We start from the raw sequence: 26,082 nt of genomic DNA, 5'->3' as shown, positions 1-26,082 counted from the left end.
AAAATTATTTAGGTATAGATTCTCATGATTTTTCCAAAGTTTTAAAAGTTTAAACTTCCTTCTACCATAAGACTCCATGTAATTTTGAAACTTTAAATCGTATTTTAAAAATTAGCAAAAACTGCACTCATGCACCTTGTCCTCCAAGCCCTTCAAATGTGAAATCAAATGAAATGAGCTCCGTTTGCATGGGCTGGCCCTTTTAATGAAGGAGCTTGAAGGACAAGGCGCATTAGTGCAGTTTTGGAAAAAATTGAGTTATTAGTGATTTCAACTGAAACTGGTGTTGAAATACATTCTGTAATAAGTCCACAAATTTAATCCAATTTTAAAGTATCATAAAGTGAGTTGAAACTTATTTTCCATCATAAGGCCTCATGTAATTTTGAAACTTCAAACACGTATTTCTTCAAATAGTAAAAACTTCACTTATGCGCCTTGTCCTCCAAGGCTTTCAAATAGTAAAAACTTCACTTATGCGCCTTGTCCTCCACCAAGGCTATCAATTCAAGACGGCGAAAGTGCAGGGTGAGTCATTTTTCGCTCACAACTTACATTGAGATCAGGCAAAAGAGGCCTAAAAGTGGAAAATCAAACTCAGTTCAGCGATAACACCGATTTAAATTTAAACAAATCGATATTCAGTTTTGAATGCTAGACGCTCACTAATATCCATGAGACATCTTAAAACTCTTAATATCATTTTTAATCATGTTATATTCTGCTTTTGAAGTAAGATGTTTCTAAATTCGGCAACTGCAGTTCTGGCAAATTTTTCAGCTGTGTTTCGTAAAGCCACCGCCCCATCGCCCAATGGCAAGATAATGAGATTAGTGCCACATTATTACAGGCCTTGCTCAACCATTCATTCCTCCGAATTAACAGAGAAGTCATCGGTTGTAGGAGCGCCTTCAATTAGAAACGATACTAAAAAACTCTCTAGAGTTGAAATAGTTGCCCGTGTGCGCCGTGAAGCCACACCATGAGTAAATCGCGTAAACGTATGGTGTGTGCGATGCACATTTTACAACTCGTCATCTTCCGGTCCAAGCATCACAAGCGTAATGCAACGTTTACAAATTTCCTATTTTTTTTACAGCGAAATTAGTGATTGGATCTGTTTGAAAAGTCCATTGAATTTTATCAGCAGCGCAAAGAAAAGGCATTGAAAATTTTGGACAGCTTCGTTGAAAATTTCTCTATAAAAAAATAAAAAATCGGCGGAAATTTTTAAAAATTACACGGCGTTTGGGATACGTTGGCCGGAAGATGACGAACTGCTTGAATGTTACACACTTAGGGCGGTTTTCATTGTCCTTTCTTAATTGATCGAAAAATGCTGTGATTAGATTTCTTGTGCTTGCGTCAACCAATTACAAAATCTTCGAACCTCTTATGAGTATTGGAGTAGATTTTAATAACTTTCGCGACATCTTCATGCTTTTGTGAATATTTTACAAAAATTACAAGATGAACCAAAAACCTAATTTCATTGAGAGAGCTTTATTTCTCGCTGTTGTTCTCAAAACAGAAACTAGAAACAGCAAAATTTAGAAACCATAGAATTTCAAAATCTAACAGTTTGCATAAAACGATTGCCCTATTATGTCTTGTTTGCTAAGAAAACTACTCAACTTTTGGGTTATTGTTGAGTGAATGTGAGCGATGACCTCTGAAGATAACTTTTTTATGAGAGAGATATAAGCGCAGAGTCTCTAAAATTTAATTCCTCTGGGCAGAAACAAGATCACACCTAAAACAAAGGTCACAACCTTATATGAGGACTCCACTGGTATTTTTCAGGCCACATTACAATGACTATCTTGCTAATGCGTTCAGTTATAAGCTCTGCTTAGTGTTACTTTACGGGAGTAGTACTTCAACACCGAAGAAAACCCCTTCTCGATGTAGAGATCTCAAACATAAAGTTTCTTATCGACAGACTTTACTAACACCTGATTCCTTAACTTTCGGAAACTTCAAGCTAATACCCCCACATAAGTGTACATCCTGACCCATCTTAGTTCGGTAAGAGATGAGCAACGAAGTGCTTAGTCGCTCTGAAAGTTCCGATCAACTCACATCTACAGTATTGCCATTATTGCAGAAATTCTATCATAAAAATAACGCAGATTTATCAGATTTTACCCGTTAAATTGCAACGCTGCGCTTAATTGAAAAGTTCGAGTGGCCTCAATCTAACCTTAAATTCCACCTCGCTAATTTAGAACCGCTTATCTACACTAAAAATAGTACGCAGATACGTGTTTTTTAAAAAGCGCGGCGGCATAGCACTCGATCCTCTTGAGCTCTTAATTTTTACGGGAAACTTTTGAGACTCTTTTAATAAAGATGTCCGATAACTTTATTCCTGGATTCTGTGGAGTTTTGTTTCAGCGGAGAACAAAGTGATCAGAGAGAATGCTCCTGCGGACCTTCCTAGTTTTATCATCGTCTTTCTTCTCGTAGTTTAAATTCCAGGAAGGATCCTCAACTTCCATTATTATTAATTAATTAATTAAATTCAACTCCTTAATCAAAAGATAGGTTTCCATCGGTGCCTGTTTAACTGTTTCTCCTCATCGAAAAAAATCTGGGTCTGGCGATGTTGTCAGTTACGCGCGTGATAGAACCGTATATAGATGGTTTCTTCTCTTAGATCTTAGAGTCTTTGATTTAGGGGCATTACAACGTTTTATGAAGAATTCTTCATCTGCATAACTCCAAGCGTTTCAGGGGTCGCGTGAAAATGGAGTTAGCCAGATTTGCGAATCGACTGTGAAATTGCGGAAACAGTTTGTGACGCTGCGTACTTCCCATTGTGATTTAAATCTTAAGGAGAAAAATTCTCAAAAAATTCCACGTCGTGAAAAGTTTCTGAGGGAGCCACCGAAACCCCCTACCTCCCCCCGTTCAAAGAATCTGGATCCATCTATAGACTTGACATCATCCTAACACGTTTTACCGTCCTGTTAGTCACAGAATTCGAACCGCAATGGAGATGTTGCATGTGTGAGGAATTTGCGATTCGACTGTTGATTCTTATGTAAAAGTTCGCGAGAAATACGATGTGGCCACTGATTTTCTCTGAACTTAACTCCCAAGCTCAAAAAAAGCTCTCAAGTTGAAGCCAAAATGGAGGGGATATCCCACGCTATACTGAGAGTCCACCTCTACATCAGGACAAACTCTCCATGCAAAGATAGGGAGCAAATACATCGACAGGGCTGCCACTTTATTTGGGGACTCTAAGACTGAAAACACGGCATCACTGCTAATGTAATTGCTCCCTATCTTTGCTTGGAGAGTTTGTCTTAATGTAGTGGTGGACTCTCAGGATAGCGTGAGATATCCTCTCCATTTTGGCCTCAACTTGAGAGCTTTTCTTGAGCTTGGGAGTTAATTTTAGAGAAAACCAGAGGCACCACCGTGTTTCTTGCGAACTTTTGCAATGAGAATCAACAGTCAAATCGCAAATGGGCCTGTTGCATGCAAGAGAGACAGCCGTGCAAATAGACATTTTAGTGGTTAAATTACACGAAAATTACGATGCTCACATTAAAAAAGTCTGAAATACACTCCTTACTGCGCAATTTGCGTTGTTAGGAACGCGCTTTTTCAAATTTCCCGCGTCTGGGGGCAGTTTTCTAACGGAAACAATGAACGGCAACTCGCGGCTATTTCCGGTCAACTAAAACATACAACATAACCTAAAAATCGGAGCTCGTGATATCGTGAAATGAAATGTAGAAGGATTGCGTTGGATATTTAAAAGTTGATCAATTTGGTTACCGCATAAAGCGTATATGGACCACTATAAAAGATCACGTTGGGTTTGTAAACAAACTGAAGGAGAAAATAACAACAACAACAACGACTCGACATCTTCCGGAAATCACCGAGCCCGCCTTTTGCTCGTTTCCGGTGATTAGAAAACTGCCCCCAGACGCGGGAAATTTGAAAAAGCGCGTTCCTAACAACGCAAATTGCGCAGTAAGGAGTGTATTTCAGACTTTTTTAATGTGACCATCGTAATTTTCGTGTCATTTAACCTCTGAAAAGTCTATTCGCGCGGCTGTATCTCTTGCATGCAACAGGCCCATTCCTCGCACATGCAACATCTCCATTCGAACCGTAATTTGGTGTTTTCCTCTCCGTGGAATGCTATTAAAGGACGATTTCTTCTTTCACTCGCAACTGGAGAATTGCTACAAAACCTCATAGATTTGGCAACTGAGGTCTCTTGCCGGCGTACTTATGCCCCCCTTCTCTCACCCGTTCAATGGCCTGTCTTGGCGTGTTTAGTTCTCCTGCATTTCCACTCAATTTTTCGTCGAATATTTTATTTTTTGTAGTATTTTTCAAGTCTAATCTTGTTATTTCTCCGTCTTGCCTTTAGCATTCAGCTCTCGAGGACAACCGCTGTTGAAATATCTTCTCTCGGAGACGAAAGTGGATTCCTTTGATGAGCCGCAAAAAAGATATTTTTCTGTGGATTCCGATGCTCCTTTTCTAAACCGCTAGGAATTGCCGACGGCGGTGAACTTTCACCGATTTCCGAGGAGCTTTATGCTGCTGAAAAGAGTAATGAAAGGATCGTTACTTTGACGTTTGTTGTCTTCGAGAGCTTTGAGGTTGACTGCAATGATCATCATTAAGTAGAACGGATCCCAGTGACGGAGTGACAAGAGAGGCACAACGCAATAGCGTGCATTCATAACGATAAAATACAACATATTCACAACAAATGAGGGGCTTGGAAGACAAGGCGCATAAGTGCAGTTTTTGCTATTTCGAGGAAACGAGTTTAAAGTTTCGAAATGTTATGGATCCTAATGTCGGAAAGAAAGTTCAAACTGACTTTTAAATTGGAATTAGGGAGCGAATTTTTCTCAGAACAGGCATTCAGACTAGTTTTAGTTGAGTTCGTGAATATCTCAATTTTTTCAAAAACTGCACTTATGCGCCTTGTCCTCCAAGCCCCTCAAATGGGTTGTTAAGGTTAAAAACGGAGTAACTGCGGGCCGATTATTGAAATTGATAGACAAAGCTATCGACAAAGATGACAAAAAGATATGGAGGGAACCTATTGGTGGAAGTTGGTAGTTGCAATGGACAAAGGCAGTAGGTAATAGACTAACTAACGGCAACCCACGAGAAACCCGACAGTTAGTCCATCATTTTCTCCCTTAGTCTATAAGAATCACACATTTCAACCAATAAGATCGCTCCATACCCCCTATGTCTTCTTTGTCTATAGCTTTGTCTATCAATTTCAATAATCAGCCCGCTGGTTGTGTTTATTTAGATACTCTGTTTTAAGTGTTGTAATCCCATTTGTTGCGTATTTACTGTATGTTATCCTAGAACAGATCTATGTGTGGGGAGGGATTTGGAAACAAAAGCAAGACAAAACCAAAATCACGGCCCCTCTAAAAAAAACTCTGAGCCTATGTTATTGGAGAAAAATATCTCAACAAAAGAATAACTGAAACGGATTCAATTTCTCGACACGGTTTTCTCATAATTGTAAACATTTACGTGCTCTCCAGTCATGAAATTGTTAACTGCTATTCTCTCCTGTTTTCACCTTGGATTACAATGTTTTTTTACGATCTGCGTCATGGTGTTAACGACTTCCTTGATATCAAGGAATAAAATATTTCTTGAGACTTTAATTGGTCTGTCATGCACCTAGTTTATTAGTCACAAAGATTGCCATGCCAGACCAGTAGACATGCTTTGAATTAAGAAATGCTTGATACAAAAAATTCGATTCACAGAGGGGCATGTTCGAGAATCAAATCATGAGCAACATAAAAACTCGCGGAATTATTGGGCGAAAAAGCCCGCTATTAAAAAGTCTAAAAAACCGAAATAACTTCAAACGCGCCAGAATGGCGAGCTATTGATGGAAGTGATGTAACATACACTACACGGCAGTCGATCCACTATTTCTTCTCATTTTCCGACTATTTTTGTTAAAAGGAAACGTATTTTAAATTGGACTTTTCGTTTATTCACAAAAAATAACATACAAAAAATTCTATTCTTTGATTTTGAAGATATACTTTCGACTTTCATTATACAAGGAGTAGAAAGCTATTTGACGGAAGTCGTAGAAACCCGTGCTCGCTTCTGATTGGTGCCGGATGACATCATTCGATTCGGCGCGAAATCGGAACGTTTTGAATTTGCGTATATGGGTGGTTTCACGATAACTGAAATAGTTCTTTCGCCGTAGCAGACAACACATTTTTTGGTCATATTTTTAGTAGTAATGATAATTACTCGAATTTTTTCGCATTATCTTCGAAGGGTTACGATTTATTTCTCTATCTCTCAATTAATATTATGTCAATTCCGAAAATGTGCTGTCTGTTACGCGGTAAAAAAATCAGCGTAACAGACAACACATTTTCGACCAGTTAAATATTAAAAAAATTCCGTATGGGGGACTGTACTGTCACAGGTTTAGCAATCCTGCGGACCCCAGCTGGTAGCCCCTGCCTCAAAGGGGTTTTTGGAGTTGGTCACCGGCTTCTAGGCGCATGAACCACCCAGAGCAGGGTAGATTGGGCTCTTAGTCGTAGTGAAGGCAACCAATCTAGGAGAGCGCACTCCGAATTCAAACGCTGGTCCTCCAGGTTGGGGGTTGAGTCATCGGGCTGACTCCTCGGTACTTGTTAAAAATCAAAAATGTTAAACGACCTAGCCAAAAAAGCCTCGGTGCCCATGATAAAAAACGGATTTTACGACATAAATTACGAAAAAGGACTATGGTATTTGGGACGTGGAATGTCCAAGGCATTTCAAGAAAATTACCGGAAGTGATATCGGAGATCAAAGAGCATCACGTGGATATTGTTGTTTTGACTGAGACTAAAAAGAAAGGACAGGGTTCCGAAAATTACGAGGATTATGATCTGTTCTACAGCGGCGTGCCCAAAGACCAGCGGGCGCGGCAAGGGGTAGCCATAATGATGCGGAAAAGTCTACGCAGATTTGTTGTTAATTGGGAGGCTGTCAACCAGCGCATCATTAAGATGAACTTGAACTTATACGCTCATAAAATCACGCTGTTCGGGGTGTATGGAGTAAATGATGATGCAACTGTCGCAGTCAAGGACCAATTTTTTGAAGATCTGAATGAGGAAATCACGAAGGTGGCAGCTGGCAGGGAAGTAATTGTTATGGGTGATTTGAACAGCAGAACGGGACGACGAGGCAACTGCAAAGTTGTTGGACCGTTCGGGGAGGATGCTGTTAATGATAATGGAGATCGGCTCATCGATATTTGTTCCCAAATGGAGATGAAAATTCTGAATGGTTTTTTCCAGCACAAAGACATCCATAAATACACCTGGGTCCAGCCTACTCGAGGATTGAAATCCATCATTGATTACGTGATAGTGAGGCAGGCAACTAAATTGAAAGTGCAGCAAGTACGAGTTTACAGGGGACTTTCTTGCGGCAGTGATCATCATTTCCTCCGGGCAGATGTAGCGTTCCCTGTTAAGGGCAGTAAGGACAAACAGCCAATGCAGCAACAACAGCAGAGGCAGGGATCACAAGAACAAGAAGTGTGGTATAATATTGAAAGTTTGGAGCACCCCAGCGTTAAGGCACTGTACAGGCAACGCTTGGATGAGAAGCTGGGGGACGGATCATCTGGAACTACGGAAGAACAATATCAATTTATTAAAGAATGCATCCACTCTGCTGCAAAAGAAGCCCTAGGTGTTTACAAGCCCAGTCATAAAGACCAGCGCCCGTACTGGTGGGATAGTGAAATAGAAGACGAAATTAATCTGAAGAGGCAAAAACATCAAATTTTCTTGTCGTCTAAGAAAGCGGAAGATAAAGTTGCGTACAGGAAAGCTCAGTCTAAAGTCAGGAGCCTCATAACAAGAAAGAAAAATGAAGCTTGGGAAAGCAACTGTAATCGAATCAACGCCTACCTAGGGGGAAGAAAAAGTGCCGAGAGTTGGAAGCTAATTAAAGGTTTACGCAGGGACATGAAGCGGGATATCTTGTCTCCGATATCACTTAAAAAACTGGAGGATCATTTTAAAGATCTTTTGACGGAAAGGCGCCCAGAGTTTCGAGACAGCAGCACGGACAACGGAAGAATGAACAACTTGGAGATTCACACTTGTGACATTATTAAAGCGGTCAAAGAGCTGCAAAATGGCAAAGCACCGGGTCCAGGTGGAATCCCTGTCGAGTTGGTTAAGAGCGGGACTTCTAAGCTCTTCGAGTGCCTCAGAAAGCTGATGCAGCAATGCATTAGGGGTGACGAGGTGCCAGGGGAGTGGAAGGAGTCCTGGATCAAGGCCATCTACAAAAAGAAGGGAAGGAAGGACGATTGTAACAACTACCGGGGGCTCTCAGTGACCGGGACAATAAGCAAAGTGTACGGGAAGATACTGAAAGCGAAGATCGAGGACGAATGGCAAGATCACGAAGCAGAGGAGCAGGCTGGTTTTCGAGCTGGCAGGTCTACGATAGATCACCTCTTTGTTATTGTCCAGGTCATTGAGAAGAAAATGGCCGTAGCTCAGGAGCTGCATTTAATTTTTGTGGATCTCCAGAAGGCGTATGACAGTGTGCCGTTGGTGAAACTTTGGGAGGCCTTGGAAAAATCGAATTTTAACGGGGGGTTGATTGACGCTGTTAAGCGATTTTATAAAGGGAGTTTTACCAAAATTAAGTGCCATGGGGGGTTGTCAGCGGGATTTTATGTTACTAAGGGTTTAAAACAGGGATGTTGTTTGTCGCCAACATTATTTAAAATTTATCTCGAGTGCGTGCTAAAAGAATGGAAAAAGAAATGTTCTGGTATGGGTGTCCCCTTGGGTGATCTTGAAACTCTGTTCACTCTGTGCTTTGCTGATGACCAGGTGGTGGTTGCTCAAGATCAAGACGACGCGGAATACATGATGCGCAAGTTAGTAGAAGAGTATCGGAAGTGGGGTCTGGAAGTCAGCATATCCAAATCTGAGAAGATGACTTTTGGCGGTGATCAGCAAAGCATTGAGTTGGAGGATGGGCAGCAGATCAAAGGCTGCGAGCACTATAAGTACTTGGGAGTGCGGTTGACCCAGGATGGAAGAACTGATCAAGCGATTAAGGAAAGAAACACCCTGGCAAGGAAGGCTACAGCGATGTTAAATGGAATCCTCTGGGACCCTCGGATTTCCAAGGAGAACAAGAGGAGAATTTACGACGTTGTAGTCAAGAGTATTCTTACATATGGATGTGAAGTTTGGCAGCTGAAGGAGCGGACAAAGGGGATGCTAAGAGCAACGGAGATGGATTTCTGGAGGAGGTCTGCTGGAATTTCTAGGAGAGATCGGGTCCGCAATGAAAGAGTGCGTCAGATCATGGGAGTCGAAAATGACATCATATTCGACGTCATGACCAGACAGCTTGTCTGGTATGGTCATGTCAATAGAATGACGGACGAAAGGCTGCCAAAGAAGTTGCTTGATTGGGTTCCTCCTGGAAGGAGACGAAGGGGACGCCCAGTGAAAGGGTGGCGACAGGGGATTTTAGAAGAAATGAGGGTTTGTCAACTCCCTGAAGGGCTTTGGGAGGATAGGGGACTTTGGCGGCTAGGGGTCGCAGAGCGCCAAAGAGCGCTATAAAAGCGACTTTATACATACATACATAAATATTAAAATTGAAAAAAAAAAAAAGCTATAAATCTTTGAAAAGCGTTACAACACGAAACCCTGTGTAGATTAATGAAAAAAAATTCGAGTGTTTATCATTACTACTAAAAATATGTCCAAAAAATGTGTTGTCTGTTACGGCGACAAAGCTACTTCAGTTAGCGTGAAACCCAAACCACCCATAAATTGCGTTTTTTGAACTGCTTATTTCTTGGTGACTAAGTCACTTTTTACTTTTTTACTGCGCGCATCGTGTTCTACGCGTCATTTACGAGGGGGAAAATGTCTTCGCAAGTCAAACATTGTTCACGGTTTAGTGAGCTATTCTTGCATTCGTTCATCGCAATCCTGCTTTTATATACTTTGGCTGCTTTCAATCATGCTTTAATCATGTCATATTTTGCGATTGAAGGGAATTATTTCTAGGTTTGGACACTACAGTTCTTGCAAATTTTACATCTCTTTTCCTTATATTTGCGATCTATCGGTGGCTGAAGTCACTTCACTTCTCAAAGAGACAATTTTTGTTTAAATTTTTGGGTGTACTAGTGCCAAATTATACGGCAGCTACCCCTCTGGCAAATGATAAAATCACACCATTTTATTTTTATTCCAGTTTCAAGCCACCGCCAGATCGCCCAATCGCAAGAGAATGCCACATTATTACAGGCTTTGCTCAACCATTCATTCCTTCCAATTCGCAGGGCAGTCATCGGTTTTAGAAACGCCTTCAATTAGAAATGATACTACACAACTCTCTCGTGTCGAAATAGTTGCGCGTGTGCGCCGTGCGGCCACGCGGTGAGTAACTCGCGTGGGTGTGTGGTGTGTGATGCACATTTTACAACTCGTCATCTTCCAGTCAAAGTATCACAGGTGCCATGCGACGTTTACAAATTTCCGCTGTCATTTTATCTTATTAGAGGGAAATTGTTTGGTTGAATCTGTTTGATAAATTCACTGAATTTCATCGGCAGCATATAGAAAATTCATTGAAATTTTCGGACAGCTTCGTTGAATAATTCCTCTGTAAAAAAATATCATTGCGGCGGAAACGTTGAAAAGTCGCATGGCGCTTGTGATACTTGGGCCGGGATGTGACGATATATTCGCAATCGAAATTCATTGATGGTTTAATGACCCATTGGACAGCTCTATATTTCCCCCTATTTATCTTCTTAGTCTATCGCTTTGTCCATCACTTCTAATGATCACCCCGCTATAATAAAATATCTTCCCAGCGGGCCGATCATAGAAATTGATAGATAAAGCTATAAAAAAAGATGACAAAAGGGATATGGAGGGAGCCTATTGGTGGAAGTTGGTAGTTGCAATGGACAAAGGTAGTAGATAATAGACTAACTAACGGCAACCCACGAGAAACCCGACAGTTAGTCCATCATTTTCTCCCTTAGTCTATAAGAATCACACATTTCGACCTATAGGATCGATCCATACCCCCTACGTCTTCTTTGTCTATCGCTTAGTCTATAGCTTTGTCTATCAATTTCAACGATCTGTCCGCTGTATCACTCCTAAAAAAAGAGCTTAAGGGAAAAAATTGTACGAGTATATAGCTCAAATTTTCTAATTTACACCGCTGTAATAAAAAAACTCCCCAGCGGGCCGATTATTGAAATCGATAGACAAAGCTATAGACAAAGATGACAAAAGGGATATGGGGGGAACCTATTGGTGGAAGTTGGTAGTTGCAATGGATAAAGGCAGTAGGTAATAGACTAACTAACGGCATCCCACGAGAAACCAGACGGTTAGGCCATCATTTTCTCCCTTAGTCTATAAGAATCACACATTTCGACCAATAGGATCGCTTCGTACCCCCTATGTCTTCTTTGTCTACAGCTTTTTCTATCCTTAGAATCCTCTCCACCTTAGACGTCATCTCACGTCTAAGGTGACGACTTCTCCGCGAAATACCACACCTCGAAGACTTTAGCAACACCTGCGAGCTGATTATTGAAATTGATGATACACGAAGCTAAATACGAAGAAAACAAAGGGAAAATAAAGCCATCTTATTGGTCAAAACAAGAGGCTCTCATAAGCGGGAGGACAGGACGTCGTCTCCTGCGGGTCGATTATTGAAATTTATAGACAAAGCTACAGGCAAAGAAGACAAAAGGGATTTGGAGGGATCCTATTGGTGGAAGCGGGTGGTTGCAATAGACAAAGAACGTGGGTGATAGACTAACTAACGGCAACCCACGAGAGACCCGATAATTGAACTAAATTTTGGAATTAGGAACTATAAATTCTAGCCCGGTTTTAAAAACAACATATGTGCCATTAGTTTCCCATGCACATATGTGTTTTACCAGAAGAGTCAGAATTTATAGTTCCAAATTGCAAAATGCAGTCCAATTAGTCCATCATGTTCTCATTTAGTTTATAAGAGCCACCCGTTTCCACCTATAGGATCGCTTCGTACTCTCTGTGTCTTCTTTGTCTATAGCTTTGTCTATCAATTTCAATAATCAGCCCGCAGACCCAACACTGATATCTCCAACAGTGCATCCAATCCGACAACGCGGCTGTAAGCAGCGGAAGACTCTTTGCCTCGCCGCGAATGACTAGTTTGTTGGCGTTCCCGTCTCTTTAATCTGTTTTGTTTCCCCGCGGAGGACTCCGTCATCACGTCTTCAACCCATCTCCGCCTCCCCCCCCTCCTCGTACCTCGTCAACCTCCACTTTAACTCCCCCCCCCCAACCCCGCCCCCCCGACAACACCCCCCTTCAGATTTTCCGCGATGGAAAACTCGGCGGAGACGTCTGCATAAGCGTCAACTCCCGCTGCACTCCGCGTCGGGGAGGAAGACTGTCGTCGCTAAAGAGTTTAATTCCTCCCGGAAACTCGGTTTCCCTGAAACGGGGATTCCGAGACCGGTTTCGAGATTGCCTATACTGGAATGGATCACCATACAAGCAATTCCGAGGCAAGGAATGATCGATTATCGATATTTCTTCATTTGAAACTATGCACTGGAAAAAAAAAAAAAAAAAAAAAAAAAAAAAAAAAAAAAACACGTTGGATCTAGAGTCCCGACTCTTGAAAACATTGACAAGAAAAAATACTCTTGATTCAATCGGATTTTTGCTTGAATCAAAACGAAATCCGCTTAAATTAAGAGGCTTGGTTCTTGATTTAAGCTAGATTCTGATAGAATCGAGAGTACTTTTTCTTGTCGGTGTTTTTAAGAGTTCGGACTCTAGATCCAATGTGTTTTTTTTTTCCAGTGTGGTAAAGAATTGATTATTAAGGTGTCAGTTGCGAACACCCTGTTTACCGATCCTTTTTCATAGGTTTAAATGGCAGATAAATCGATGCATCGCAAAACACTCCACGCCACCGTCGCGACAATAGAAGTACATGTATATATTGAACAGTGGAAAAAACAAGGGGTAAAAACGGGAAATAAGGCCAAAAAAACACAATTAATAAAACCCGAGACGTTCGACTCGAAACTGAGTAATTTTCAGTCGGAAAAAATAAAAATTCGTTTTCATCGTTCGTTTTTTTTTTTAAATTTTTATTGTTTCCGACTGAAAATGACTCAGTTTTGAGTCGTAACGTCTCGAGTTTTATTAATCACTGGAAAAAACACATTGGATCTAGAGTCCAGACTCTTCAAAACATCGACAAGAAAAAGTATTCTTGATTCAATCAGAATCTGGCTTAACTCAAGAACCAAGCCTCTTAATTTTAGCGGATTTCGTTTTGATTCAAGCAAAAATCCGATTGAATCAAGAGTTTTTTTTCTTGTGAATGTTTTCAAGAGTCTGGACTCGAGATCCAATGTATTTTTTCCCCCAGTGATTGTGTTATTTTTTTAAGCCATGTTTCCCGTTTTTACCCCTTATTTTTTCACTGTTATCATTGTCTCGGGCTGCTCTTAAAATTTTTTATCTATATGTCGAACGTGTCGGAAAAGCCTTGAGTTAATCTTTTAAACTATTGAGAACTAAGCTAAACTAAACTGAAAATTTAAATAAAAGTAACTAAATCTAAACTGATCTTTAATACTAGTGAGACAAGGCTAAGAGTGTAAAAGAACTGAGCTAAGTTGCGTGAGAATCTGAGCTCAAAAACCAATCGAGACATTATTAAAAACTAAAATCAGTCAAGGGTGTTATGCTCTCCTACAGGTAAACTTCTCTTATGTAGTCTACCATGGTGAGGAAAAACGATTTATGACCCTTCAGACATTGCCCAATTTCCTCTGATAAAATTTGAATTTGCAGGGAAATCTGCATATATCATTATTCGAATTTTTTTTTTATAGAATTTCATTCACGATTAGCTCTAAATTATTTGAACATTTTAAGAGCAAGCATCCTCGACTCTCTTTAAAAATGAACATTTTACTTGAGGGCAACTCTCGAATATTAACCCTTTGTGACCTGAAAATCAGGGGGGCGTGGAAAAAAATTTTTTTTTGTGTTTTCTTACTCTTTGGGGCCTAAATAATGGAAAACATATTTTTTAAAATTTTTTTTCCTATTTATTATGTGAGAAACGAGCATGTCCATTAGAAAGGACAACAGAACCAGAACCACATATAGCCATAAATTTCAGAAGTCAATTTTTTTTACTTTTTTGCACATAAAAGAGAAGAAATAGTGAGAAGATGCAAAAGTAAACTTACAGAAAGCATGCAGCTTGGAGAAAAATGCTCAAAATGACATATTTGCCTTTCTTGATTTTTACGGTTGGTGGGCGCGTTACAGTTTTCTCTAAGAAAGTCCCCAGCAACTCAAATATATCACGATCTTGCAAAGCCATAATTCTTGGTGCCTACACTTGAAATTTTCAGAACATGTTTATGGGTGTATTAAGAAGGCATTTAGAGCTCAAAACCTTTCGAGGTCGATTTTTAAAAGAGTTTAATACGCGATTGAACGGACCTCTGCACGCAGGTAAACACATGAAATTAGCGAACTAACAGGTTAGGAGGGAAAAATGTGTTGTTGTCCCTGGAAAGAACTCTCATTGGTTGATTGAAATCCCCTCTTACAAGTGCCGAAATCAGTGATGCAAAGGAAATAACAAAAAAATATTGACAAAATCCATGTTGGTTATTCACCTGATGTCCATTCTAATGGACATACATTAAATGCTGTTTTCTGAGAAAACTAAACATTGTTATTAATTGGTTTTATTTTTTACAGACCTCCTAACTCATCCTTCTGATGGAAACATGTTTTTTTCCGTCCAAAAGCAGGTGTAAAGGACTGAAAAAAAATAAAAACCCGACCAAGTCCGCACTCAAGGTATTTTTCCTAAGTTGGCGACTTTGAATATTTATTAGTTCCATCTAATATCGCCAGATAGCGGTGAAAAAAATGTTTTTGGATAGATCTGATGTCTATTGAGGTGTACAAACAAGATAAATGGTCGAAGAATTAATATAGCGGCCAGGAAAAATAAAAAAAGATTTGTCCACTGAGGAGGACACCGGGTCACAAAGGGTTAATACGGCGATTCACCTCAGCACGGCAGTAAGCGCAATCCTTATGGGGGAAAAATGTTGGGGGTTATCCCTAAAATTGTGGTACCGCCTCTTTTGTTGGAGGATATGGACATTTTTAATTAATTGTGGTAGTACCGCGACTTAAGTTGGGGTAGTACCGCAACATTTGGGTTAGTAACCTAATTCGTTAGGGCACCACTACAATTAATTGGGAAATTTCTGGATCAGCCAACAACCCTGCGCTCTTTTTTCCGTGCTTACTAGGAATTTTACTAACTAAAACAATTCTATCTGCAAGATAACAAAAACCTTCTATTATGTGGGCCAAGTGATGTTTTTTACCGCTTTTTCATTCCTTTGAAGGTGCAGATTACGACGGCTATTATTTATTTTATTTTAAAGACGGACTGGTAAGCTTACCTAAAAACCTGTATTTTTACTTTCTTTCCAGGTAAGAATACCATTTTTATTGGTAATCAATTCCCAGTAACTTTGCCATTTTATCTCGGTAATTCTACCGCAGTCGATAAAAAATATTGGCATTTTTACCAAGGTCCAGTAAAATCACCGAGAAAGTTCAATAATTGTACCGAGATTTCTTAGTAAAATTACCAATTCTATAAATGGCAATTTTGCCAAGAAAAAACTGGAATCAAATAAAACCTTGAATTCTTGGCAATTTTACCCTTTTCTTGGTAAATACACCGAGATTTTTTTTCAGTGTGGTAATCGAGTTCGGAGGAGAGATAGGTGTGGAGCCGTGAAGGTTGGAACGGGTGCCACGCACCGACTGAACTGACGACTCGGCTTACGGTGAAATTGGAATTTTCCGCGAGAAATCTGACAGCGAGGCGTAACAAGGATGTGCGCGATGATAATAAAATTGAAAATGAAGTAAGCTCGCGTGCGAATTATACGATCGATCTCGAACACTGACGACCGGTCGCCCGAGGAGCACGAAGGTTTCAGCGAAATTGTGAAAAATATTTTTGTTTCCAGAGCAATTTGGCAGTGTGGAATTTGGCTGTACCGACGCACAATGGATCGAGTCGATGGGGGAGATCGGACATAACTTTGAAAATTTTAACGATTTTAACTCCATTTATACGAAATTTTGAGGTTCTGAAAGTGGTTTCATTGGTTTCCTCTAGAAATTTTCTTTTAGACGCACCCCATAAACTTTGAGATGTGACGAATTAGACATCAAAATTTGCAGTTTCAGTCAAAATTTCATGTCCGACTTCTCTAATTGACTCGATCCACTGTGCGACGTTGCCGGAAACTATCGTGTTGGATAATACTTTTGCAAGTCCCAGGATTTGGACTTCAACTACCGGAGCCATTGCTCACGATCGCGGGAGGAATGCACTGAAAAAATTCTCGGTGTATTTACTAAGAAAAGGGTAAAATTACCAAGAATTCAGGATTCTATTTGATCCCAGCTATTTCTTGGTAAAATTACCATTTATGGAATTGGTCATTTTACCGAGAAATCTCAGTAAAATTATTGAACTTTCTCGGTAATTTTACTGGACCTTGGTAAAAACGCCAATATTTTTATCGACTGTGGTAGAGCTACCGAGATAAAATAGCAAAGTTACCGGGAATTGATTACCGATGAAAGTCGTATTCTTACCGGAAAAAAACAGTAAAAATACCGGTTTTTAGGTAAGCTTACCTAGGGGAGATTATCGATAATTGGTAAAAAAAAGTGAGATGGTAAAGGTACCAACGGACCTTGGTAAAAACGCCGAGAATTTTTTTTCAGTGTGGAACTGAATTACTCAGAAAAAACCATTTTCATCAAGCCATTTTTTTTTTCTTTTTCTTTTTTTTTTTAAGCGTGAGCATTTAAATTTCTCCTGTCCATACACTGTTAAAAATGTCCTTGTTTAGTGTTACCACCTGTTACCTTTTTGTGTCAGATCAACCCAAGGAACTTGGTTGCTCAACCTGATTTTGTGTCAAATCGACCTAAACCAAAGATTACTGTAAGACATCGGCTAATGAAGAAAGTGTCCTGCGTAACTTCCGAGCATTTCACTGAATTTCCGTTGTGCTGCCGATAAAATTCAGTGAGATTTTCTAACAGATTTAACCAACAAATCTCTCTATGAAAAAAAAGAAAGAGTGCCGAAATATCATAAACGCCATGCGACTTTTCAACATTTCCACCGCAATTTTATCTTTTTCAGAGGAATTATTCAACTAAGCTGTTCGAAAATGTCAATGAATTTTCTTAATGCTGCCGATAAAATTCAGTGAATTTATCAAACAGATTTAACCAACAATCTCTCTGTAAAAAAAATGAAGTGGCGGCGGAAATTTTTAAACGTCGCATGGCGCTTCTGATACTTCGGCCGGAAGGTGACGATCTACAGCTTATAAAATCCCGCAGGATGCTGTGCGAAATTTTCGACGGAAAACGCACCGTGTGAAGTGGGCTTTTCGGGGTGAACGAGGATAACGCCCATGAAAGGCCGTGCCGGCGCGGCACGGGGCTTCCTGAACGGCAAACACACTTATCTTTTTTGTTCGTCCGCCCTTCCCCGGAGCTCATCCCTTCCCCGCCCCCTCCGCGCGGATCAATTCATTTCGCTCCTTTCTTTTGATAATGTTGTTGGCGCAGTTATTGTTGTTTCGCTCCGTGTCGTGTGCTCCTATGCGAATGTTTCCCCGACGCCCGACGCGCCTCGCCACTCCGGAGCTTTCAACCGGTGGCGTGGCGTGAATTGCGATGTATCGATTGTTATGCCATTTAAACCTATGGAAAAGGGTCGATAAACAGGGTGTTCGCAGCGAACACCTTAATAATCGATTCTTTACCATAGGTTTAAATGGCATAACAATCGATATATCGCAATCCACGCCACGCCACTGCCTCGAGCGTTGCCTCCAGCGCCGTTTTTTCGAGGAAATAGACCTGTGGACACGGTACGAATTTAACCATTCTGATACGTGTTTCAGGATCTATAAGATAGGATGAGGAGGAGCGCCTTCAGCACACTATGTAATCTCAATGCGGATTTGTGATACCACTATTCGTGCATTACGACAGTCAAATCGCATAGCCGGTTCATTGAAGGTGAATCTTTGGTTACCAATGGACTTGTGGACAAGGTACGAAATTACGCATTCTGATATATGTTTCGGGATCAAGATGATGCACCTGAAAGAAGTAGCTTGGATCTAGAGTCCAGACTCTTAAAAACATTGACAAGAACAAGTGCTCTTGATTCAATCGGAGTTTTGCTTAAATCAAGAAACTTGGCTCTTCGATTCAAGGAAAAATCCGATTGAATCAAGAGTATCTTTTCTTGTCAAAGTTATTAAGAGTCTGGACTCTAGATCCAAGCGACTTTTAGTTCCAGCGTAGGATAAAGCTGAGCGCTTTTAGCACACTATGTAATCTCAATGCGAAATTGTGATACCACTATTCGTGCGTCACGACAGTCATTTTGCATAGCCGGTTCATCGAAGGCGAATCTTTGGTTACCAAAAGACCGATTAATAAGGTAGGAATTTCAGCATTCTGATACATGTGTCCTAACCAATATACCTATCACAAGCAATACGATTCGCGCGACGAAAGCAACTCCTAACTAAGATATTAAGGTTCATATTTTACATTAGTCAAGGAAGTTTAAATTTCTTCGCTTACGATAAAAACAACAGTCCAATGGAGATGTTGCATGTGTGAGGAATTTGTGATTTGACTGTTGCTTCTTATGTAAAAGTTCGCGAGAAACACGATGGTGCCACTGGTTTTCTCTGAAATCATCTCCCAAGCTCAAAAAAAGCTCTCAAAGTGAGGCCAAAATGGAGGGGATATTCCACGCTATGCAGAGAGCCCACCTCTACATCAAGACCAACTCTCCTCGCAAAGATAGGGAGCAAATACATTGACAGGGCTGCCACTTTATTTGAGGACTCTAAAACTGAAAACACGGCATGTCTGCTGATGTATTTGCTCCCTATCTTTGCATGGAGAGTTTGTCTTGATGTAGAAGTGGACTCTCAGGACAGCGTGGAATATCCCCTCCATTTTGACCTCAACTTGAGAGCTTTTTTTGAGCTTGGGAGTTGATTTCAGAGAAAACCAGTGGCACCATCGTGTTTCTTGCGAACTTTTACATAAGAATCAACAGTCAAATCGCAAGTTCCTCACACATGCAACATCTCCATTGAATGAAATCAAGCACTACAAAAGTTTTGGCAGGATTCTTAGTCAAGCAATGTTCCCTCTCCGCCTTGTGCTGTATAGCCAGCGCTGTGGAAGTCATGACAAGATTTTCTTCACGGATAGATCGAGCACCCTGTGAAATGGCAACTTCTGAGCCCCGCCTTGCTTACTCCTAAAACCCAAAATTTTTCCCAGAATTGGGGGGGGGGGGGAGGGGGCGTTTGCATTGCGAGGTACTGCGCACGCAAAGGAGACATTAAAACGTAGAACGGAGCAGAATTTTAACAACCCCCGCGGTTCTTTCCAACTTCGTCTTGTCACATTGTTTCATCCCTCGGCAGAGGAGGGGAGAAGGGGCGTGTATTAAGGGAGGGGGGAGGGGGTCTCCTTCTATCCGGGCGCTTCTTCATTCAAAGTTCCGGATTCCGTTTTTAGACTGCACGGCGCACAGTGGATCGAGTCGATTAGAGAAGTCGGACATGAAATATTCAACTAAAACTAAGAATGGAGATGTTGCACGTGTGAGGAATTTGCGATTTGACTGTTGATTCTAAAGTAGAGTTCGCAAAAAAAACGATGGTGCCACTGGTTTTCTCTGAAATCAACTCCCAAGCTCAAATAAAGATCTCAAGTTGAGGCCAAAATGGAGGGGATATCCCATATCCCACGCTATCCTGAGAGTCCACCTCTACATCAAGGCAAACTCTCCATGCAAAGATACGGAACAAATACATTGACAGGGCTGCCACTTTATTTGGGGACTCTAAAACTGAAAACACGGCAACCCTGCTACTTTATTTGCTCCCAATCTTTGCATGGAGAGTTTGTCTTGATGTAGAGGTGGACTCTCAGGATAGCGTGGGATATCCCCTCCATTTTGGCCTCAACTTGAGAGCTTTTTTTAAGCTTGAGAGTTGATTTCAGAGGAAACCAGTGGCACCGTCGTGTTTCTCGCGAACTTTTACATAAGAATCAACAGTCAAATCGCAAATTCCTTACACAAGCAACATCTCCATTTTGATGTTCATTTCGTCACATTTTAAAGTTCAAGGGGTGCAACTAAAAGGAAATGTCACGAGGAAACCAATAAAACTACATTTAGAACCTCAAAGTTTTGTATAAACGGAGTTATACGCGCTTGGAGTTACTAAATTTTGTTCGGCCTCTCCTGTTGACTCGATCCACTGTACGGCAGTCGCATGTACTCCGTCGCGGGTGTACAAACATGGAACGAGTTCGGGGAGAAAAAACTGTTCTCCGGGGTTGACAGACATTGTTCTCCGTCGGACTCACCAAAGAAATGCAAAAGACCTATTCAAAGTTGTTCCTAAAAAAAGCGTCTTTCTTTAGGGCGGCTTATAAGCGCGCCGTGCGTAAGTCGCGCTTTATTGCGATCGTCGAGAGCCCGGCCACTCGATACGTGTATAGAGTCCAAATTTTTGCTGCAAATACTTCCAAATTCTTTGTAAAGACGTTAATAGTCTGTGACGCTGAATGTCTTTAAGTATATTAACTAGCTAACTAACTATTTGCTTCATGCAACCAATTATTCAGATCAGTGTTCGAAACTCACCTTTGAGTTTCAGGCGCCATGTGGCGCAACGAGATCGATTTAGGGGTCAAATCGACTTTTTGCCTAAAAATCACGGTGCATTTAGTGAAAAGTTAGACGCAATATGTTTTAGTTACAGAACTAGTGACTGTAACTTGGGGGAAAAATGGGGGCGATTTTTAGGGACCACATTGGCGCATAGAGCCTTCATTTTTTAGGCGATTTCTTCCAATTTCTTATGCGCATTTGGCGCGTTGGCGCCTGTGAGTTTCGAACACTGATTCAGATCGAACAGAACAATCGAAAAGGCTCTGTTGCATAAACCGAGGATACGGTTCCCAGAACCGGGAGAGCGGTCGCACGAACAGAGCAATATGGCCGACATTGAACACCGTACATTCGGTTCATACGACCGAACTGTTTTTCCCAACAAGTTTACATTTTTTAATGAATCACATATATTTTGTAATTTGCTTAATTTCATTAGTTCTTTTTATCTATCCTACCTACATACCTATCCTAAAACAACCTATAAATCTATAACTAAGTTTATAAACCTATTGTCAGTTTCAATCATATAGCTATAATAATTAAAATTAGAATGGGCCACTAGACAAGGTACAAATTTCAGCATTCTGATACATGTTTCTTCACCAAAATTTCACATAAAACACGATGCGCACAACGAAAATTACCGAAATCAACTCCTTCCGAAGATATTTAATGATTCTTGGTACGTGAATTGAAACCACCCGCTAATGAAAACTCAATGCTCTACGTGATTCACATGAAAGTCTGATGAAGTCTTTTTGTCTATGGCTTTGTCTATCAATTTCAAAAGTGGACTTCACTAAAAAGATGTTTTTAAGAGTCTGGACTCTAGCTCCAATGTGTTTTTTTTTTTTTTTCCAGTGCGGTTCGGTTAACCTGATTCATTCGTAAATCTGACAAAGCGGGGCGGTCTCGAGTCGAAGCTCGGCGAAAGTTGGACGGCAAGAAGTCGTCGGAAGATTTGCGCGGATTCCTCGCTCCTCGGGCCCGGGCGGAAGGCGGCGAATTGGAGTTTCAATTTGTTCCCCCGCGGGACGAAAGTTCCCGGACGATTACTCCGAGTAAATATTTGGACAAAAGAAGGGGAAAGATTACCCGATGAGGAGACGACAACTTAAACATCCCGGCCCCGGCGCAAGGCCCGTCCGAGGAAACTACGGCAATACGCGCCCGGGATTATCTGCTTTACCTTTGTCTTTTCACTTCGGAGCGACTCGGGAAACTTAGCACAATGGCTCCGGGCCGCAATCGGCCGCCTTCCACGGATCCAGGCCTCAACCATCACTGTAATATGTATGTGGTCGTCTGAGGTAAAATCGGCGCTCGAATCAACCACCGTCAGATGCATTATGAATCTTTGGGCTGTTTATTGAAATAGGCCTCTGGACAAGGTATGAATTTTACGTATTTCGTCACCTTCCGGGCAAAGTATCACAAGCGCCATGCGATGTTTAAAAATTTCCTCCGCCATTTTATTTTTTTACAGATAAATTATTCAACGGAGCTGTTTGAAAATGTTATTGAATTTTCTTTGTGCCGCCAATAGAATTCAGTGAAATTCTCAATCGGATTCAACCAAAAATTTCTGTGTAAAAAAATTAAATGCCATGGGCCATTTTCAAACGTCGCATGGCGCTTGTGATACTTTACCTGGAAGGTGACGATTTCTATCAAATAGATTTATAAGCAGGTGAGAAATGGACGTATTTCTATCAAACAGAACTATGTGCAGGGAGAAAGATAGGGTGCGCTCGTTAGTGCTCGGGCCATAAGAATGAATGGGAAATATGAAGCACCAGTGACGAAGCCGCCGCCGTGGCAACTCGCGGTCGACTTCAACTCATGAGCCCTGTCCACAAGGCTCTAGATACATGCCCACGGCTCATACACTGTGCACATAGTTCCGTTTGACAGAACATGAAATTCCGCTTCTCCAATTCCCAACGAGGTAGTAAAATAAATTTTGGCGCGGCGGCACGCTCTCATCAGTCATTTCAGCAATGAGCTCGATAAAACGCAAAACGCCTTCAATTTAGCGGTATGCAACACGGGCATCCGTCGGACACGAATAGTTGCATCCAGGCGTTGTGTATTGAAAGCGGAGAAATTCTAGCGGAATTTCGCTGAAAAGGACGACTTTTTTCTACGTTCAACTTTAACAAGTGAGGTTTTAAATTATCATCGCTTTTGCAAAACGAAATTCAATGTATTAAGACCCTAGGTTGCCATCAATATAATCCCGGGGTATTTATTTACCATGACAACTATTTAGTGTTCACTTGTGGATTTCCTTGAGATCATATCGACTGAATTTTGCAATGAGGAATTACTTCTCCGCCTCATTTTTAAAAGCATCTATCTCCACAGGAAATCTAATGGCACTTATGTCAATTTTAAAGTGAGTCAGAAATAGTAGTTCCTTATTGCAAAATGGAGTCCATGGATGATGAGGGATCTAGTGACCACCGACATTCTTAGTTATCTGTAACATGAGTTCCAGAAACTGTCAATAGCACCAAACAAAACTTTGACGATTCCTTTCCTCCTGACCATCAACGTAGGTAAACCTCTTCTAGCCATTGAAATGCGTCCATTTTGGTGTCAGCCCACGAGTACACTGAAAAAAAAATATTGGTAGAATTTGCCATTCCTTCACGCTATATTGCACACGGCGTGAATGAATGGTAAATTCTACCAATCTTCAAGTCGATCCTACCAGAGGAGTGGTTACCTGTACCAGTATATAGTAACGTTTACCTTTATTCTGGCAGAGTTGACTCTAAATTGACGCTTTGTGAAATTTAGCATGAAGGAATGGTAAATTCTACCAATCTTTTTTTTTCAGTGACCTCGTAAAAGAACCCTCAGCTCGGTCAATCATCGCCTGAAACTAGACTTGCTCTGCCTAGTTCAACAGTCATTCTCATCCACTCATCCGCACTAGTGGCGTAGCGTGAATTGCGATACATGGATTGTTATGCCATTTAAACCTGTGGCAAAGAATCGATTATTAAAGTGTTCGCTGCGAACACCCTGCTTATCGATCATTTTCCATAGGTTTAAATGGCATAACAATCGATATATCGCAAAGCACGCCACGCTATTAATCCACACTCATAAAATGCAAATTTCGGGGGCGCCTTTTTAACGGCAACGAGGCGTGCTTTGCGATACATCGATTGATCTGTCATTTAAACGTGTGGAAAAGTATCAATACAGAAAGTGTTCGCAACTAGCTCCTTAATAATCGATTCTTTGCCACGGCTTCCCTTGGAGAAAAATCGATAATGGAGATGTTGCATGTGTGAGGGATTTGCGATTTGACTATCAATACCTTTGTAAAAGTTTGCGAGAAACAAAATGGTGCCACTGGTTTTCTCTGAAATCATCTCCGAAGCTCAAAAGAAGATCTCAAAGTAAGGTCAAAATGGAGGGGATATCCCACCCTACCCTGAGAGTCCACCTCTACATCAAGACAAACTCTCCGTGCAAAGATAGGGAGCAAATACATTGACAGGGCTGCCACTTTATAAGGGGACTCTAAAACTGAAAACACGGCATGTCTGCTGATTTCAGAGAATACCAGTGGCACCATCAAGTTCCTCGCGAACTTTTACATAAGAATCGATAGTCAAATCGCAAATTCTTCACGCATGCAACATCTCCATCAGGGCTACTAGTCACACCACGTAAAAAAGTACGGACAGAATGCCACACGAAACTGAGATAAACAACGCATGGATGAAACGTCGTAAAAACGTCATTTCAACATAGTGAATAAGGACCATTTACTGTTTTTACTCACCACTATTTCACCGTAATTTACGAGCGAGAATGATTGTAAATGATTACTTTTTTTTACCTGAAACAGAAAAGAGTAATTTAAAATTAAAATCGGAGGAAATTGAATTAAAGTCGGAAACCAAGAATAAGAAATTGAATGGATGATACCACGCATTTTTAAATTTGCCGTGTCCTTTAGCACCACTACCTTTTCCATTTTTAACAACCTGCGGGTCGATTGTTGACTCGTTATCGAATGACTTCGATTGATAAAAATCGTTCTCAAGATAGGGATTCATCGATAAAATTAATTCGATAACGATCCAACGAATCCGTAGGTTTGCCCAAAAAGAGAATTTTACCAACAAGAGACAAACTCTCCGTGCAAAGATAGGGAGCAAATACATTAGCAGGGTTGCCGTGTTTTCAGTTTTGGAGTCCCCAAATAAAGTGGCAGTCCTGTCAATGTATTTGCTCCCTATTTTTGCACGGAGAGTTTGTCTTGATGTAGAGGTGGACTCTCAGGGTAGAGTGGGCTATCCCCTCCATTTTGGCCTCAACTTGAGAGCTATTTTGAGCTTGGGAGTTGATTTCAGAGAAAACCAGTGTCACCATCGTGTTTCTCGCGAACTTTTACATAAGAATCAGTAATCAAATCGCAAATTCCTCACAAATGCAACATCTCCATTGATTATTCACGCCTCGCCACTGGTTTGGTAATAGTATACGCAGGTTCGTATAGTACGTATAGTAGTTAATAGTATATACCTCAATGGTCCATGTCTATAGTACTCAGCATCCGATGAGGCCAAGCCGTTGCGGGGGGGGGGGGGGGGGGGGGTTAGAGCGTAACGTGAATACGAATGCGACCGTATTGATTGATGTCCGTTGCTGTGTTGTCAGATATTCTCCGGAAACACGAATTTTCATCTCGGTGCATTCGTGAATTTAGCGGGTTTCTGCCCAAATTGAAGACACCGCACTGCATGCAGCAGTCTAGTCGCAGCATTCAAGCCTCGCGGTTGCAAACTCGTGCATAAATGTGGATGTTATCGTGTATCGTCGCCTTCTTGGCATAAGAACGTAAGTAACACTCTAAAATGAGCCCTGTTCTCCACGCGATTCGATGCGTTTCTGGACTCATCTTGATGTTTAGTTGCGCTCTTTTGTCAGCTAAGCGACGGTGCGTTGTTAAAAATCTGTATCTAAGCAGTGAGTTACCGGATTCACTTGATCGCATTTGTGGTAAATGGAACTAAGTACAACTGTAAATGACAAGGAACTATGGAAAACCGAATAGAACGACTTTCGAACTTTTTTGTTCCACATTTTTCGGAAGTATAAGCT

At 41.0% G+C, this 26,082-nt stretch overlaps 2 protein-coding genes across 2 annotated transcripts in view; one reads left to right on the top strand and one right to left on the bottom strand.

Moving 5' to 3' along the window:
- Window positions 1-26,082, bottom strand: part of Dscam4 (Down syndrome cell adhesion molecule 4) — a 250,674-nt gene that overhangs the window by 198,364 nt on the left and 26,228 nt on the right. The gene's annotated exons all lie outside the window — the stretch shown is intronic.
- The window catches only part of LOC109033352 (uncharacterized), a 65,123-nt gene continuing 46,021 nt past the window's right edge, over window positions 6,981-26,082 (top strand). Inside the window, exon 1 of the mRNA XM_072304739.1 lies at window positions 6,981-7,892. Coding sequence (XP_072160840.1) covers window positions 6,981-7,892 — 912 coding nt within the window. The remainder of the gene's footprint in view (window positions 7,893-26,082) is intronic.

The sequence above is a fragment of the Bemisia tabaci genome, chromosome 9, assembly GCF_918797505.1.
Source record: "Bemisia tabaci chromosome 9, PGI_BMITA_v3".
NCBI lineage: Eukaryota > Metazoa > Arthropoda > Insecta > Hemiptera > Aleyrodidae > Bemisia > Bemisia tabaci.
This window is presented reverse-complemented; position numbering and strand designations above follow the sequence as displayed.